At 56.9% G+C, this 18,402-nt stretch overlaps 1 protein-coding gene across 14 annotated transcripts; it reads right to left on the bottom strand.

Moving 5' to 3' along the window:
• Positions 1 to 3,089: 3,089 nt before the first annotated feature.
• On the bottom strand, positions 3,090 to 18,347 carry ZNF444 (zinc finger protein 444). 14 transcript variants are annotated; one of them, XM_078361637.1, is made up of 6 exons: positions 18,062 to 18,149; positions 17,006 to 17,116; positions 13,233 to 13,400; positions 12,226 to 12,543; positions 5,828 to 5,936; positions 3,090 to 4,578 (listed from the first exon to the last, which is right to left on the bottom strand). In XM_078361637.1, the coding sequence occupies exons 4-6, from the start codon at positions 12,520 to 12,522 to the stop codon at positions 4,004 to 4,006; spliced, it is 981 nt and encodes a 326-aa protein (XP_078217763.1). In that variant the 5' UTR covers positions 12,523 to 12,543; positions 13,233 to 13,400; positions 17,006 to 17,116; positions 18,062 to 18,149; the 3' UTR covers positions 3,090 to 4,003. The 14 variants fall into 14 exon arrangements, with proteins under 14 accessions (XP_078217763.1, XP_078217764.1, XP_078217760.1 ...); XM_078361638.1 differs by having other exon boundaries at positions 17,051 to 17,116; XM_078361634.1 differs by lacking the exon at positions 18,062 to 18,149 and adding an exon at positions 17,537 to 17,610.
• Between the last annotated feature and the right edge of the window lie 55 nt (positions 18,348 to 18,402).

Below are 18,402 nucleotides of genomic sequence, written 5' to 3'. Positions count from 1 at the left end.
GAAGTGGAATTAGAATGCATTTGGGGGCAGTTGTGGCGGCCCACCCCTCTAATGCCAGCACTTTGGGAAGCTGAAGCAGGAGGATCTCTTGACCCAAGTTTGAGACCGGCCTGGGCAACACAGTGAGATTCCATTTGTATTTTTTTTTAAACACAAAAATTAGCTGAGCATGGTGGCGTGCACCTGTGATCTCATGTACTCAGGTGGCTGAGGTGGAAGGATGACTTGGAGCCCTGGAGTTTGAGGCCGTGGTGAGGTATCATTGCAACACCAAACTCCAGCCTCGGTGACAGAGCAAGACTGTCTCAAAAGAAAAAAAAAAAAAGATGAAATGGATTTGAGACCCAGTTAGCAATCACCTGTGAGAGAGACCAAGACTGGAGCGGCTTGACCAGATGCCCCTATCAACCTCCTCCCACAGCGAGGAAGAAGCACACTTGAGGTTTGAACCTGCTGTATGGAACCCCATAGCCGGAACCCTTTAGCTGGGGAGAGGAGGAGGTGAGGGGAGACGCGGTCACCCATGGGAAAATGAGGAGAATTAATCAACCCCTGCTGTGTCCAGACAGTGCTCCTAGTGCCAGGGCCCCCAGGAGAGGAAGCAGAAAATTAAAAAAAAAAAAACCATCACCTCACGCTACTGGCAGGTTCTTAAAACAATCTCACCCCTCAAGCAATGAAGACAGAACAGCCAGGCAGAGTGGCTCACACCTGTAATCCCAGCACTTTGGGAGGCCAAGGTGAGTGGCTCGCCTGAGGTCAGAAGTTCCAGACCAGCCTGACCAATATGGCAAAATCTGCCTCTACTGAAAATACAAAGATTAGCTGGGTGTGGTGATGGTGGTGGGGTACCTGTAATCCCAGCTGCTCTGGAGGCTGAGGCAGGAGAATCGCTTGAACCCAGGAGGCAGAGGTTGCAGTGAGCTGAGATTGTGCCACTGCGCTCCAGCCTGGGCAACAGAGCAAGACTGCATCTGAAGAAAAAAAAAAAAAAAAAAAACAGACAGAAGCAGGAAACCACAATTCAGATGTTCTCTGGTCTGTGGCGCTGGGGTTGATAAGGATGGCAGATGTGGTGGGTCCAGCAGACGTGGTGAGCTGTGAGTCACAGGACGGCCCTCGTGGCACCTGCTCCATCAGAGTGGATGTTGGTAAGGGAACCTGTTGGGTTTATTTCCTCCTTTTTTTTTTTTTTGGCAATGGAGTCTCGCTCTGTCACCCAGCCTGGACTGCAGTGGTGCAATCTCGGCTCACTGCAACCTCCGCCTCCCAGGTTCAAGCGATTCTCCTGCCTCAGCCTCCCAAGTAGCTGGGATGACAGGCATGTGTCACCACGTCCAGCTAATTTTTGTGTTTTTTAGTGGAGACGGGGTCTCACCATGTTAGCCAGGCTGGTGTTGAACTCCTGACCTTGTGATCTGCCTGCCTCGGCCTCCCAGTGCTTGGATTACAGGTATGAGCCACCGTGCCCAGCCTACAAGCTGCATTTTTAAAAGGTCTGGCCCCACAGACTGTGTGCTGATATCAGAACCCCATCCTCAGACCCTGGCCTGAGCCCCGCACCTGTCACCCTCTCCTGCCTCCTAGTCACCTCCGGAAGGCCTGCAGCAGATGACATGGCTTCTCCAGGCCTGCCTCCTCCCCTACACAGTGGGCATGGCTGACATCCTTAACCTGACCTCTCAGTGTGAGACCAACATGCTGAGATCACATGCTGAGTCCCTGTACGTGTTCTGCATTCGTTACCTTTTCATGGTTTTCTTTCGAGGTGAAGTCTTGCTCTGTGACCCAGGCTGGAGGGCAGTGGCACAATCTCAGCTCACTGCAACCTCCGCCTCCCAGGTTCAAGTGATCCTCCCACCTCAGCCTTCCGGGCAGTTGGGATTACAGGTTTTCTACCACCACACCCAGCTAACTTTTGTTATGTTTATGAGTCGGAGTTTCACTTTGTTGACCAGGCTGGTCTTGAACACCTGAACTCAGGTGATCTACCCACTTTGGCCTCCCAAAGTGCTGGGATTACAGTATGAGCCGCCGTGCCCAGCCTGATTTAAGTTTCAAAAACGGACCCTTTCCAGGGGGGCACGACTAGTCCTGTTTGAAGAGGTGGGTGCTGTAGTCACTTGCCTTTCCTGGCTGGCCTGGCACCTTCCCCGAACTGAGTCTGGAAGGCAGACCCAGGCTCCTGTGATGTGCCCTGGACCGTCCAGGTGGCTGCGTTCCCAGATGCCCTTGCAATCCGGCACGGGCCGTACCTGCCCCAGTGCTGGACTCTGGGCCAGAAGCTGAAGCAGAGCGCAAGGCAGTGACCGTTGAGAGGCTCAGCCACAAGGAGGTGACTGTGTGGGCTGCAAGACAGTGACCATGGAGGGCTTGACACAGAATGCCTGCCAGGCTCCAGCACTGGACACGCAGGAGCCGAAAGGACCAGGGTGAAGCCAGCCCCAAGACTGGGCGGCAGGGGAGTGGTTAGACCAGAGCTCTCATCCTCCACTTTTCAAAGCCCAGCAACTGCCCTTTGTCCACGTGGCAGAAGCTGGCAATGTCATCCCTGGAGAGAAGGAACTGGAGTCGCTCGCTGAGCTGGGGACAAGGGTGGAGGCAGCTCCCTGGAAAGATGCGACTGGCCCATGCCTGCCCTTCATGCAGAGCACTGCGTCGGCCAACCGCTCCAGCTAGAGAGGGCTCCCCACGTGGCAGAACGGACGGGCCACCCCTGAAACAGTGGCCTTAGCAAGAGGTGGGTGTCATTATCATCACAGGCACAGAACTGATGCTCAGAGAGTGTGATCAGCCTGCAAGACCCCACCCAGGAAGCTGAAGGGTTCAGAGGAAAACCTGACTCAGCATGGTGCTCAGCAGGCCCCTTCTGGGAGCCCCGGCCTCATCCCTGTCTCCGCAGGACAGAGGTGGGGACAGCTCGTTCCTGAGGACGCACTTCCTCACTGCCCCCCACGGCTGCACCCAGACTCCCAGAGCTGCTCTCATGCCAGGAGAGTCTGCAGTTAGAGCCAAGACAGCTGGCCCCAGAGGCCCCGGGCACCCGACGCTCAGCCCTGGGAGGCAGCTTTGCCAGACAGAGCTCAGACTCCAGGTCTACACAGTGACTTTATTACTCTCTGGAAGCTGGAGACTTGCTTCCACTGGGCAGAGCTCAGACTCCAGGTCTACACAGTGAGTTGGTTACTTTCTGGATGCTGGTGACCTGTTGTCCCCACCCAGCTTCACTGGGGCAGGCATCTCTGTTCATCCCATGCCTCTGGGTGGACGCTGGAGACTTGCTTCCACTGGGCAGAGCTCAGACGCCCGGTCTACACAGTGAATTGATTACTTTCTGGATGCTGGTGACCTGCTGTCCACACCCAGCTTCACTGGGGCCGGCATTCTATCCATCCCATGCCTCTGGGTCACAGCGGGCAGCAAGACCAAGGAGCCCACAGCCAGGCCCCGGGTCCAGCCTGTCAGAGCCAACACCTGCTGCCTCCCCGACCCCTGGATCTGTCCTGGGGAAGGAGGATTCCCAGGGAAGACCCAGATCCCTTTCCCTCAGCCTCCGCTTCATAAAGAGGGCCTTGCCTGCCACCGCTCCCCTGAGCTGCTCCTGGCCCGCCCCTCAGGGATCCCAGGCCCTCACCTCTGCTCTTGAGGCAGGGAAAGGCCGGGGAGAGAGGAATGGAGGAGGGAGAGGGAGGCTGGGAGCAGGAGAGAGAGGAGGGGAGAGAAGGAGCAGACATCAGAAAGAGGCCCCTTCTCACAGCGAGAGAGGCCGAGAAATCAGAAAAGGAGGCGCCAGGGTGAGACCTGAGCAGGAAAGTGAAATGTGGGGAAAGGAGCTGGAAGACAGAGGAAGGCACTGGGAAGTAAGGGAGGCAGCTGCGGAGGAGGGTGGGAAAGCGGGAAGGAGGAGGAGGGGAAGAGGCCAAGCGGTGGCGCTGGGAGGAGGAGGGAGGGCCTAGGGGCAGCATCAGGGGTGGTGAAGCAGCTCGGACCACGCGGGCATTGGCTACCCCAGGGGCCAGGGCGGGAAGGGGCCCCCGCCGTCGGGGCCCGGGGCTGCTGCTCCCTGTGCGCTGGCTGCTGCTGCTGCCCGGCCGTGAATGCGCTGGTGGCGCAGCACGTGCTCGCGGCGCCCGAAGCCCTTGCCGCACTCCCAGCAGGCGAAGGGCCGCGCTCCCGAGTGCGTCTTGCGGTGGCGCACCAGGTGCTCGCGCCAGTAGAAGGTCTTCCCGCACTCGCAGCACGCGTGGGGCTTCTCGCGGGCTGGCAGCGGACGCAGCGCGGGCCCGAGGCTGCCGGGGTGCGTGTCGCGGTGGCGCCGCAGGTGCTCCTTGCGCCGGAAGGCCTTGCCGCACTCGGGGCAGGCGTGCGGCTTCTCGCCGGAGTGGCTCTGCCGGTGGCGCAGCAGGTGCGCTGGCTTCAGGGATGTCTTGCCGCACTCCGGGCAGGACGTGGTGCCCGGGGCAGCCAGGAAGGCGGGCAGGCCAGGCGCCAGCGGGGGGCTGCTGGGCTCCTGCTTGTAGGGGCGCACAGCCTGGGAGTCCCCAGCCGCTGGCCCCTCAGCCCCAGGGGCCGTGTCTGCTGTAAAAGAATCGGAGTCAGTGTCTGGGTCTGCACCAGGCTGGCGCAGGCACAGCACCCGCTGGGAGAAGGCAAGCAGGGAACGCTTAAGGGCAGAAACCACTGGGGTGGGAAGAGGGCTGGGCTGTGGGCTCTCCCTCATGCCTCTGTTTCTGGTGGCTAGTAGAGCCTGGCATACAGTCAACGCCAGATACAAATACATCCTGGCTGGATGATAGATGGTTAGATGATGAATGTGAGGGCGGATGATGGATGAAGGATGGATGGATGGATGATAGATGGGTGGATGGATAATGGATGATGAATGGACGATGGATGGTTGGATGGATGATGGGTAGATTGATGGATGAGTGGATGATGAATGTGAGGGTGGATGATGGATGAATGATGGATGGATGGATGGATGATAGATGGGTGGACGGATAACGGATGATGAATGGACGATGGATGGTTGGATGGATGATGGGTAGATTGATGGATGAGTGGATGATGAATGTGAGGGTGGATGATGGATGGATGATGGATGGATGGATTGGTTGATGGATAGATATGGATGAATGGATGATGGATGGATGATTGATGGATGAGTAGATGAATGTGAGGATGGATGATGGCTGGATGGTGGATGGATGATGGGTGGATTGATGGATGAGTAGATGATGAATGTGAGGGTGGATGATGGATGGATGAATGATGGATAGGTAGATGGATAATGGATGATGTAAGGATGACGGATGGATTGGTTGATGGATGGATGATGGATGGATGGATGGATGATGGATAGATTGATGGATGAGTAGATGATGAATGTGAGGGTGGATGGATGGATGAATGATGGATGGATGGATGATGGATGATGGATAGATGGTGGATGGATGATGGGTGGATGGACAGATGATGAATAGGTGGGTGCATGGGTAGATAAGTAGATGGATGAATGGGTGGGTGATGTAGAGATGGGTGATGATAAATGGATGACAGAGGGAGGGTAGGATTGGTGTGAGGGAGGATAGGTGAATGATGGCTGGATGGATGGGTGAATGGGTAGCTGTATGACAGGAATGGATAGATGGAAGGTGGATGATGGATAGATAGATGCATGATATATGGATGGATGGGTGGATCTCCGACCCTGAGGTTCCTCAAGGGTAGAGGTCCAAGTCTGCCCTTGTCCTGGTGCCAGGATTGTTCACTGAACAATGCCTCAGTGCTGGGGGCTGGCAGGGAGAAAGGGAGGCCATTGACTCACCTAAGGGAATCATCCCATTGTCCTCCTTTCCACCTGCTGCCCTGGGGCCCTGCGTCACGTCCTGAGGCACCCTCGTCGCTGACGACCCATCGGGGGATGTTGCTGGCCCCTGAAATGAGAGCGCATATTTGGAACTCAGAAACCTGAGTGAGGGCCTCTATTTCTCCTGCTCCCGACACGGTCGACCAGCTGTGGAATCCCATCTCTGCTGCAGGCAGGCCGCAGTCATGCTGGAGGACAGAGGCCACCCACAGAGAGGCCCACTGGCGAGGAACCAAGGCCTCCTGCCAAGCCCTTGCTGGGGAGCCGCCTGGAAACCACCAGTCTTCAAGTGACAGCCCGGCCCACACTGCCACTGTGAGCCCACCGGAGACCCTGGAGCTGGCTCCGAACTCCTGGCCCACAGGGGCTTTCTGAGCTCACAGCGGTTTGCTGTTTTACACCCCTGAGTTTGGGGTGATCTGTCAGGCAGCAAGAGATAACTAATACACCTGCCTCAGGTCTGTCTTCAGCTTGTTCCTGCCCTTCGGATAAAGTGCCAACTCCTTAACAAAATGCAGAATACAGGAACTACTTTCAACTTGGGAGAAAGTCAACGAGGTTCAGACACAACTTTTCTTGGTGTAAGACGGCGGAACAGCTGCCAAGCGGGATGGCACCAGCCAAGAAGACCAAGTTGAAAAAGTTTCAGTCCAACTCTGGCTGTGGTTTCTCTGCACTGCTGCATCATTCATTTAAAACCATGCCCCCAAGGGAAGAGGATCAGAATTCTGCTGCTGCCGATGACAGCTGGCCCACGTGTCACACACATTTTCCATCTCAAAACTTTTTGGCCAGAGGAGTACCTGGATCATAAAACAATGGTGGGTGTGAAAATTAGCAATGCCTAGGCCATCTGTGGTGACTCACGCCTGCGATCCCAGCACTTCGGGAGGCTGGGGCAGGTGGATCATGAGGTCAGGAGTTTGAGACCAGCTTGGCCAACATGGTGAAACCCCGTCTCTACTAAAGATAACAAAATTAGCTGGACGTGGTGGTGAGTGCCTGTAATCCCAGCTACTCAGGAGGCTGAGGCAGGAGAATCACTTGAAACCCGGGAGGTGGAGATTGGAGTGAGCTGAGATCTCATCACTGCACTACTGCCTGGGCCACAAGGTGAGACTCTGTCTTCAAAAAAAAAAAAAAAAGAAAGAAAATTAGCAATACCTAAAATTTGATTGGCTGGTGATGAGATTCAGCAGGAAGCATTCCCAGGCTTCTTTAAAAGCACATTGTTTGGGCTGGGTGGGGGTGGCTCACGCCTGTAATCCCAGCACTTTGGGAGGCCAAGGCAAGGAGATCACCTGAGGTTAGGAGTTCAAGACCAGCCTGGCCAAGATGGTGAAACCCACTCTCTCTTAAAAATACATAAAATTAGCCGGGTGCGGTGGTGGGCACCTTTAATCCCAGATAATGGGGAGGCTGAGGCAGGAGAATCGCTTGAAACCGTAGGCAGATTGCAGTGAGCTGAGATTGTTCCACTGCACTCCAGGAGGCTTCCTCCTCTTCTGCTGTGGAGGGAACGGGTAACCCTTTCCAGCCTCACTTGAGGCCACGAGTTCGAGACCAGCCTGGCCAACATGATGAAACCCCATCTCTACTAAAAATACAAAAAAATTAGGCAGGCATGTTGGCAAGCGCCTGTAATCCCAGCTACTCAGGAGGCTGGGACAGGAGAAATGCTTGAGCCTGGGAGGTAGAGACTGCAGTGAGCTGAGACCACGCCACTACACTCCAGCCTGGGCAATAGAGCAAGACTCCACCTCAAAAAAAAAAAAAAAAAAAAAAAGAATAGTCAGTTCCTTGGAGGTCTGGCAGAACTTACAATGGAAACTGCCAGAACCTAGTGCCGTCTATCAGGGAAGGTCTTTAATCATCTTGATTATTTCTCCCCCGTCTGGTTTCCAGACTCTTGCGCCTGCCACCTCGTCATGAGCATGTGTTGGTGATTTCTATTTTCCTAGAAACTGTCCGTTTCATGCAGGACTCCGAATGCATCGCATGTGTGGAACGTGGTGTCCTCAGCAGCTCTCAAACCTACTCCGTCGCCCAGCTGTGCCTGCTCCCACCACGTCCTGTTTTCCTCCTGGTCTATCTGCGGAAGGTTTGTGCTGTTCTAGCATTCTTTTCAAATGCTGAGTTTGGGGCTCCATCATCAGCCTGTCCTCGGCTTTCCCGCTAGGTTTTGCTTTTGCATTGAACAGCTAACCTGCCTCTTTTCCTGTGCTCCCGGCTGCCTCTGGAGCCCCAGGGGCACTTTGTGTCACGCTAACCAGGTACAGGTTTGACCTGCCTCTCCCGGCCTCCAGGCCCGACCCACCAGCCCTTCTCTTCTCATTTCCCCTGCTGGTGGACACCCTGCCCCCCGGTCTCAAACTGTCCCCTTTGACTATTGTGTGCCCGAGGCTAGATGCTGAGTGACTACAGCCAGGCTATTGGATCTCTCTGGGCAGATCAGATTCTGTCTCCACAGAAGTGAGGAAGCCAACTGTGCCCTGTCTTCCTGTCAAACCCTGTGTTTCAAAGCAGGACAAGAGGAGGCTGGGAGGATCAGCCATTCCCTCCACTGCAGGACAAGAGGAGGTTTCCAGGCGATCTTCGCCGTGTTCTAACGGCACATGAGCCTCTCCTCGGCTGTCCTCGTCTTTCATCCTGCAGTGCCTCGGTGAAAACTCTGAGGTAGGCAAGGACCCACAGACCAGATGCCAAGAAACCCCAATCCACAGCCACGCCCGCAGATGCCAGCTGCAGTGGTGACCACCCAGGCTGTTACTACTCTTCTTGACTTTTACCTAAAACTAAACAACACTGACTTAAGGCCAGTATCATGTGACGGAGAGAGAGGTCACGGGAGACTCAGCCACTCACAGCAGTGTTATTCCAGCCCACGTGGCCACTGGTAAGAGAAGGCTGTGAGCCTGAGACCTGCTCTCATTAAAGAAAGAGAAGAACAGACACAGGAGAGATGTTAGAGACAGTGAGGGGTTCGCCCCGGAGCAAGCAGAGAGCAGCACACAGGAGTCCTGCCGGCCCAGGAGCCCAGTGATTCCCCACCTTTTTATTTATTTATTTTTTTGAGACAGAGTCTTGCTCTGTCACGCAGGCTGGAGTGCAGTGGCACAATCTCGGATCACTGCAACATCCAATTCCCCGGTTCAAGCGATTCTCTTGCCTCAGCCTCCCGAGTAGCTGGGATTACAGATGCCCGCCACCACGCCCACCTAGTTTTTGTATTTTTTATTTTTTAAAATTTTTTTATTTTATTGCATTTTAGGTTTTGGGGTATTTCTAGTAGAGATGGGGTTTCACCATCTTGGCCAGGCTGGTCTCGAACTCCTGACCTTGTGATCCACCTGCCTCAGCCTCCCAGAGTGCTGGGATTACAGGCGTGAGCCACTTCGCCCAGCTGATTCCTGAACTTTTAGATTCACTAACCAGTAGAACTCCACTGCATCCCCAGATGGAAGGGATTTATTTTGCAAGATATATACATTAAAAGCAACAACAACCTCCACCTACTTTAACCATCTTTTCCTAAAAGAACACTTTAATGCCAAAGAAACAGATGGCATGAGGTCAGAGTAATAACAGTGGCTGAAATCTACCTGTATAGCACCTGTGTGCCAGGTCCTGTTCTGAGATTCATGAAAACTGGAAAGGGCGTAACCCACGCTGACCGATTCCACGTGAGTTCTATTCCACCCCCAGTTCACCTCACGTTCACCTTGCCCCATGACACACACATCCCGATCCTCAGAACCCGTCACATTCTGTCTCAGGGCAGCAAGGACTCTGTGGACAGGAGGGAATTACCCTGAATTCTCCTAACGGCCCAATGTTATCACAGCCATCCTAAGAAGTGGCCACAGTATATATACCATGGAATACTATGCAGCCATTAAAAAGGATGAGTTCACGTCCTTTGCAGGGACATGGATGAAGCTGGAAACCATCATCCTCAGCACACTAACACAGGAACAGAAAACCAGACACTGCGTGTTCTCATAAGTGGAAGCTGAATAATGAGAACAGTGAGAACACATGGACACAGGGAGGGGAACATCACACACCAGGGCCTGTTGGGGTATAGGGGATTAGGGGAGGGAGAGCATCAGGACAGACGCCTGATGCCTGCGGGGCTTAAAACCCAGATGACGGGTGGATGGGTGCAGCAGACCACCGTGGCACATGTGTACCTATGTAACAAACCTGCACGTCCCGCACACGTACCCCAGAACTTAGTAAATTTAAAAGAGATGACCGCAGGACCTAATAGCGTCAAGGTCAGAGAAGCGACGGGAATGGAAGCAGAAGTCGGAGGGCAGCGCTCTGAGGATGGAGGAGGGGCCAGGAGCCTCCGGAAGCTGGAAAAGGCACGACGGATGCTCTCCCAGGGCTTGGAGAAGGGCCGTGGCTCTGCAGACAGCTGGATTTTGGGCCATGAGACCCACTTGGGACTTCTGACCTCCACTACAATTACAGACTTGTGTGATCTGTAAGCCGCTGGCTTTGTGCTGATTTGTTACAACCCACTTCGGGGAACAATGACCTGGAAGGAGGGCGAGGATAGAGAAGCCAGAGCCAGCACAGCAGTGCTGGGAGGTGGGAACAGAGGAGGGGCACGCTGTAGCCCAGACAGAAGGCAGGGAGCGTTTGGGGGCTGGTCAGGCTGCATGAGAAGGGAGACAGACGAGGCCACTGGTTGGGTGGCGCAGAGGCTGCTGGCAGCCTGCACAGGAGCTGCTCCTCTGGAAGAAAGGACGCCTGGCTGCCGTGGACTGAAGGCTCTGCTCACTTTGCCTCACCGAGATGCCACCTTTCTGCTGCTCCACCTCAGCACCCACCAGGCACTCAGTACGCACTTAGAAGGAACACCTGGCTGCTCTGCCGCTTCACCCTCCTGCCACTGGGGACTCTAGCCTCGCTGTGAACAGCCCTCACACCCGGACCCCTCTGCTGCTCGAGGTGCCTCAGGGCCTTTGCACTGGCTGTTCCCGTGGCCTGGACCCACTCTTCTCGGACGTCTCTGTGTGGCTGCCCGCTGCTCATCACCCATGCTCCACACGGCAGCTGCCGGCCGCGTGAGTGCCATGTAATGGAAGGACAGTATTTTGAATACACTGGGGTCAGTAACGTAGGTTATTAAAACTACATTCACCAGTTTCTTTTCACTTTTTTTTTTTTTTTTGAGACGGAGTTTCGCTCTCGTTACCCAGGCTGGAGTGCAATGGCGCGATCTCGGCTCACCGCAACCTCCGCCTCCTGGGTTCAGGCAATTCTCCTACCTCAGCCTCCCGAGTAGCTGGGATTACAGGCACGCGCCACCGTGCCCAGCTAATTTTTGTATTTTTAGTAGAGACGAGGTTTCACCAGGTTGACCAGGATGGTCTCGATCTCTTGACCTCATGATCCACCCGCCTCGGCCTCCCAGTGCTGGGATTACAGGCTTGAGCCACCGCGCCCGGCCTTTTTTCACCTTTTTAACGTGGCGACTAGAGCCCTTCCGATGGCATCTGCAGCTCACACTGCACATTGCCCTGGACAGGGCACTCTAGGCCAGACTGCCAGCCTCCCTTACGGGGCTTCCCCTACGGGGCCAGGCGGTCAACGCCTCCAGCTTCCCGGGCCGTCTGCTGTCGTCGAGGTGGCAAGAGTCAGCCACGGGTGACGTAAGCGAATGGGTGTGGCTGTGCACCCTGACTTCACCCAGACAGTGACTTGGCACAGGCCTGCTGTGTGGTCAAGAATCCAAACCTGCCCGGCGAGAGGCCTGGCTTTTACCCTCCGCCCCTGGGAAGTCACCTCTCGGCCCCTGGAGCCTCAGGCGTGAGGAGGGTCTGCCTGCCTGGGGGACCTCAGGCCAGCCCACAGCAACATGGATTTGGTGTGGAGTTTGGGCCGGGGACATCCCTGGCCTTCGAGGGGCTGGAGGCTGAGGTCAGACTCACAGAGCCGGGAGGAGTCCCCAGTAAGAACCCAGAACACCCAGGTCTGAGGGACATCCCTGCTGGTTCGGGAGGAGGGAGGGGAGAGGACAGCTGGTAGCTGTTCTCGGTGGCGTCTTCCTGGCCCTCTTCCCAGCTGCTTCCAGCGCGTCCTCCTGACCGTGAACGTGGCCATGTGTCCTTTGAGAGAACTCGCGAGTATGCCCGGGTCGTAGGGCCTCCTGACTGCAGCTGGTGTGGGATGGAGGGTGCCCCACGGGGACTGTCCCTCCGCACTGTCCCTCGGCCTCCCCACCGTGCATCTCGCTGGTTTTCGGGGTTAAGCGGTGTTCCTCCCTCAGCCTCCTGGTGGCTTCCCCGACACCCTTCCCTCCCCCCACCCCCACCACCCCATCCCAGCCCCACCAGGCTCACCCAGAGCTCCTCCAGCAGGGCCACGGCCTCCTCCCCGCTCTGCGGCTGGCGGCTGCACACCCAGGCCTGCGTGTCGGCAGGCAGCGCGCTCAGGAACTGTTCCAGCACCAGCAGCTCCAGCATCTGCTCCTTGGTGTGCACCTCGGGCCGCAGCCAGTCCCGGCACAGGGCGCGGAGCAGCCCCAGAGCCTCTCTAGGGCCCGGCGCATCACCCAGGTGGAAGCGGCGGAAGCGGTGCCACGGGGAGTCCAGCGCCAGGCCCTCAGCCTCCTGCTTCACAGGCACCGCCACCTCCATGGGGCCTCTGGACGGCAGCACCTGCAGGGGGACAAACAGGTTAGAACCCTGCCCCTAGAGCCAAGACCCCAGTCCACCAAGCCTCCCCCACCCCGCCCTCCCACTGAGATCCCCCAACCCACCGAGATCCCCACCCGTTGAGACCCCTGCCTGCGGTGCTCAGACTCACACCAGGACCCACACTCCTGTTTTTAACCAGAGTCTCGCTCTGTTGCCCAGGCTGGAGTGCAGTGACGCAATCTCAGCTCCCGGGTTCAGGCGATCCGCCTGCCTCAGCCTCCTGAGTAGCTGGGATTACAGGCACGCGCCACCACGCCTGGCTGATTTTTTTTTTTTTTTTTTTTGAGACGGAGTTTCGCTCTTGTTACCCAGGCTGGAGTGCAATGGCGCGATCTCGGCTCACTGCAACCTCCGCCTCCTGGGTTCAGGCAATTCTCCTGCCTCAGCCTCCCGAGTAGCTGGGATTACAGGCACGTGCCACCATGCCCAGCTAATTTTTGTATTTTTAGTAGAGACGGGGTTTCACATTAGCCAGGCTGGTCTCAAACTCCTGACTTCGAGCAATCCACCAGCCTCAGCCTTCCGAAGTGCTGGGATTACAGGCGTGAGCCACCGTGTGGGGCATGAAACCCTCGCTTCTGAGCCGCCCACGTGTCCAGGATAGGCCAGGCCTGTGTGCCTTGGTTTCCCCTGTAAGATAAAGCACTCACCTGCCCTGCGTGTCCCAGGGGGCAAAGACGTCTGCGTGAGGGGTGGCACGCACTCGGGTGGTGAGGAAACGGTGTCCGCTTCCTAGAATCCCCCGGGGTCAAGTCCCAGCTTGGCCCCTCACTGGGCTCCGAGCCTCTGTACTGCAGTCCTGCGGCTCCTCTCACAGCCTGTCCAGAGGATTCAACCAGAAAACACGAGAAGAGCTTGCAGCAGGCCTGGCAGCAGCGGGGCACCCTCAGCACCACCCTCGCTGGACTGGTGGGGCAGAGCACCCCACAGCCTGGCAGCAGACACTTTACAGCCTGCTCAGAAGCCACCCCAACTAACTGCTGTGGCCTGAATCTGTCCCCCAGAATTCACGTGTGGAAGCTCTCACCCTGTGTGACCGTATTTGGAGATGGAGCTTTTAGCTGGTAATGGAGGTTAACGGAGGTCACAAAAGCTGGGCCTAATAGGACTGTGACCCTACAAGAGGAAGGGACACCAGGAATCTGTCCGTCTCTGCTAACAGGAGCACACAGCAAGGAGGCCTCCCGGAGCCTGGCAGAGGCCCTCCCCGGTAACCAGCGGTGCTGGAATTCTGCCCTTCAGCCCGCAGAACTGAGAAATCAACTCATGTTATTTAAGCAACTCAGCCTGTCTCAGTCCCTTCTCGGGGAGTCTGTGGTCTGGGGGCCAGCACTGTTGGGTTTGGGGGAGCGCCTCCTGCGGGGTGCGGACGGCCTCCTCCTGTGTCCTCACAGGACAGCGAGAGAGGTGGGCAGCGAGCTCTTCCGTCTCTTCTTAGAAGGGCACTAATCCCATGCCAGAGGGCCCCACCTCCCAGTGCCATCACACGGGGGACCAGGGTGCCAGCATATGAATTTGAATGGATGCCGACAGTGAGTCCGTAGCCCGGCCCAGCACACTGCGGCCCCAGTCACGTTTGGGATTAGCAGATGTCACACACTGTCCACGGCTGCCTTGGACCTACTGAGTGGCTGTGAGGGTCTGGACAGCCGGCAAGGCTGCCCACAGAGCCGGAGACAGTTACTCACTGACTCTTGACAGAAAGACTGCCGACCCCTGACCTCAAGGACACCGGAAGATCAGGATAAAAGGGGCCCTGATGGCCCCACGGGGCTCAGGCACCGGCCGTCCCAGAACGCCTATGGACTAGCATGGGAGAAAAGAATCGGCGCTGTCTTCTCTGGGGCACTGTATTTGGGGTCTCTTTATTACAGCAGCCTGGCCTGTGTCATAAGGAACCACAGCGGAGTCCCCTCGACCACAAGGCAGCGGGTGGCCACGTAATGTGCTTCTAGCCGGCGAGGTCTGGGAGGAAGCGTGCGTTCAGACGATCTTCCGCCTGGGCTCCTGACCGCCATGTCGCCGACCACAGACATCAGCTCGCTGCTGGGGCGGCTGCCTCAAGGCCCCCTGTGTCTGCCTGCTCTCGCCCCTCAAGGGGAAACTTTTTCACCCTAAATCCCAGTCACGTCCCTGCTCCACACCCTCCAGCTGCTTCCTGTGACGCTCACAACGCAAATTCCTTCCTGCGGCCATGAGGCCCTGCAGCCTGGTCCTGCTCTCTCGTCTCTTCCTCGGTCCCTGGCTCTCTATACTCCAGCCGCAGTGGCTCCCTTGGCTGTCTCTCGTCACCCCAGCTGGAGTGCAGCAGTGTGACCTTTCAGCTCATTGCAGCCCCGACCTCCTGGGCTCAAGCCGTCCTCCCGGCTCAGCCTCCTGAGTAGCTGGGACCGCAGGCGCACACCACCACACCCAGCTGATTTTTATATTTTTTTGTAGAGACGGGGTCTCACTATATTGCCCAGGCTGGTCTCAAACTCCGGGACTCAAGTAATCCTCCCATCTTGGTCTCTCAAAGTGTGGGGATTACGGGCGTGAGCCCCCACACTGGGTCTGGCTCGCTCTCCGTCTTCCCAGACTGAAGGCTGCCTCCCCCCAGGATCTTTGCTTACTGACTCCTCATAACTGAGGCCTCAGTGCAATCAATCACTCCTCTCTTGCAGGGCTTCCCCGATCACCCCCGCAGTGCTGCACCCGCGTGCCTTCCCCCGGCGGCTAACAGCACCCTTATTGGATTTCTTTGAGCATTTAACAAGATCTAGTGTCACGATATCTGTGTGCTTTCTTCACTACAATTTAAGCTCCACTCCCGCAAGAGACTACAAATTCCAACCCCAGCATTCTGGCTAGCACTCAAACTTTACAGGCTGATCAATCCCAGGAGGCTGGCGTTATTACCCCCGAGTTGCAGATGGAGAAAGTGGAGACGTCTTGCCCAAAGCCACTCGGCTCACATGTGGAAGAGCCTGGACTCACACATCCGTGTCTGCCTGGCTCCGGAGCCAGGCCGCAGCATCACCTCCCACCCCGCCCACCCATCAGTTAAAGGACTGATTAACCTGGGAGCAGGCAGCAAGGCTTATCAGAACACCGGGCCAGATCCAAGTCTCAAAAGCCACACAGACGCCTGCTCCGTTATAAAAAAAGATCCCTCTGGCGCTAGGGAGGAATTTCCGCCAGAGAGCAAGGCCATAGGCGTCAGGCTGACTCTGTCTGCAATCTCAGAGGTGATCACAGGTCACACTACGCCCTGGGCTGTCCAGAAAGTAAGCTCTTTGGGGCAGTGACCAGGTCCAAGTCGTCCCTGGGGCCACCCAGCACAGGGCCTGCCCCCTAGAGCACATGCTGAAAAGTAAGGGCATTCCAGCATGTAAGTCCACCCTGGCATCCAATGAGCGTCCTGTGCTACACGCATCCAACAGCTGTCAGCCTGCCGTCTAGCTGTCTGTGTCTGCAAAGCACAGTCAGCCTAGAGCCAGGCACCTTGGATGTCTTGCAGACAGACCTGTGAGCTGGGAAGATGGGTTCCCAACGGACCTGTGAGCTCTGGGGAGATGGGTCCCTTTATGCCACGGGGAGATGCTCACAGAGTGAAGGAGCCACAAATGGGACCCAGATGTGATTCCAGAGTCCACACCAGTTCCACCTAGTACCATGGCACCAGCACCCACGCATCCTGGGTTAATATGGCAAATCATGGGCCGGGCGCGGTGGCTCAAGCCTGTAATCCCAGCACTTTGGGAGGCTGAGGCGGGTGGATCATGAGGTCAAGAGATCGAGACCATCCTGGTCAACATGGCGAAACCCCGTCTCTACTAAAAATACAAAAAATTAGCCGGGCATGGTGGCGCATGCCTGTAATCCCAGCTACTCGGGAGGCTGAGGCAGGAGAATTGCCTGAACCCAGGAGGCGGAGGTTGCGGTGAGCCGAGATCGCGCCATTGCACTCCAGCCTGGGTAACAAGAGCGAAACTCCGTCTCAAAAAAAAAAAAAAAAAATGTCAAATCGTGGCTAAGAGTCTGTGGATGTGTGACCTGCCCTCTCTGTGCTTCCTTTCCCCACCTGTGACACAGGACTAACAACAGCTCCTTCCCCTCAAGAGGCTGCTGGGAGCCTAAGTCAGAAGCGGCCCTCCAAAGAGTCAGTTCACCACGAAGACCCGTTTGTCTACTGGAGTTTCCCAACCTCCACATGAATGGCACTTGAGCCTGGATGACTCTGAGTGGTGGTGGTGGTGGTGGTGGGGCTATCCTGTGCCACATACAACGCCTACCAGCATCTCTGCCACTTTCCAGGAGATGCCAGGAGCACTTCCCCACTCGGGACAACCAAAAAAAAAAGTCTCCAGACATTGCCACATGTCCCCTGGGGGACAAAACCACTCCTGGTTGAGAGCCACTAGCCCACTGGACAAATATTTACCCACAGCACAAAGGCCCTGGAGCAAATTCCAGCTCTGCCTCCTACCAGCTCTGTGTCCTTGGACAAGGTACAAGGCACCTTTTGTAGTCCACGGTATCTCCATTTCCTTGGCTGTAGAGTGACAGAAGGAAACCGAAAATGCTGAGAACCGCCAGCCAGGTGCCGGGGGACACTGCTGTGAACACGCACACAGACTGAAAACACTACGTGTAAATCGGAACAGGCGATCAAGTCGGATTAAAGGGGGGTGACTTCATCCTGGACTGGGGTAGAGGTGGCAGGGGTCAACTTCCGATGATGATAAACACAGCTTCTAAGCACTTGACACGTTACCCAACCTCATGCCTTGCAACCAGCTAAAAAGGCAGGTGCTCTTCATGGAGGAAGCAGCAAAACAGGGCACTGATTCTCATCTCCGGGAAGCCCACAACTCGGTAAAAGTTGCACTTGTCAAAGCAGTGCACAGAATGAGCCGCCTGCACCGCACCTACGTTACAACCACCGCGTCCCCGGAAGCCCCTTCCCGCAAACCTTTCCGAAGGGGTCCGGTCCCGGCGGCCCCGCACTTCCTTGTAGGGTCCAGCTTCCCACTCAGCTTTCATCTCACAGCCCACCCCCTGCTTGCGTCCCCTCCCCCACCCGTCCCCTCCCCCACCCGTCCCTCCCCCTTTCCTCCCCTCCGCCCTGCCCCTCCCCCCTCCCCCAGCCGTCCCTCCCCCATCCCCTCCATCAGCTTCTCTCTCCCGCGTCCAGGACCTCAGGATCCACGACCCCCTCCCACTACCCACCCGTCCCTCTCCAAGCCCCTCCCCCATCACTCAGCCCCCTTCTCCTCCCCTACCCCCTAGTCTTCCATCTCTCCCGCCAGAGGCCCCCGGCGCCCCTCTTCCCGTCGTACCGCTGATCCCGCCCTCTTCCAACCGCCCCCCACCAATCCCTCCCTCCTCGCTCACCTCACTCTTTCAGGCGAGGCCCCCCAAGCCCCCTCACCTCCCCGCACATGCGCACGAAGCTCATCGGGACTCCATGCCCCGGCAGGCTTTGCGCCAAACTCACCCGTCCCCCTCCCGCCACCCCAGACTCCCGAGTCGATCGTTCAGCCCCACAACCCGCTTCCTGCAGTCCCGGCCTCGCCCCGAACTACACCTCCCAGGAAGCACCGCGGCAAAGGCGGCTGCCCATTGGCCCTCGCCGTGGGCGCACCCCGGTTTGTCACCGCGTGGCGTCTTCGCCAACGCTGGAACTGCATTTCCCAAGATGCACAAAAGCGTCGTCTGCGGCCTACTGGGCCTTGATGGCGCTACTGTCGCGGGTTCGCTGAGCGCATCAGGCTTTGGACTACATTTCCCGGAATGCACGAAGCGGCTTCCCAGTGGTCTCCGCGCGGACCCTGGGCA

The sequence above is a fragment of the Callithrix jacchus genome, chromosome 22 (genome assembly GCF_049354715.1).
Source record: "Callithrix jacchus isolate 240 chromosome 22, calJac240_pri, whole genome shotgun sequence".
Taxonomy (NCBI): Eukaryota; Metazoa; Chordata; class Mammalia; order Primates; family Cebidae; genus Callithrix; species Callithrix jacchus.
This window is presented reverse-complemented; position numbering and strand designations above follow the sequence as displayed.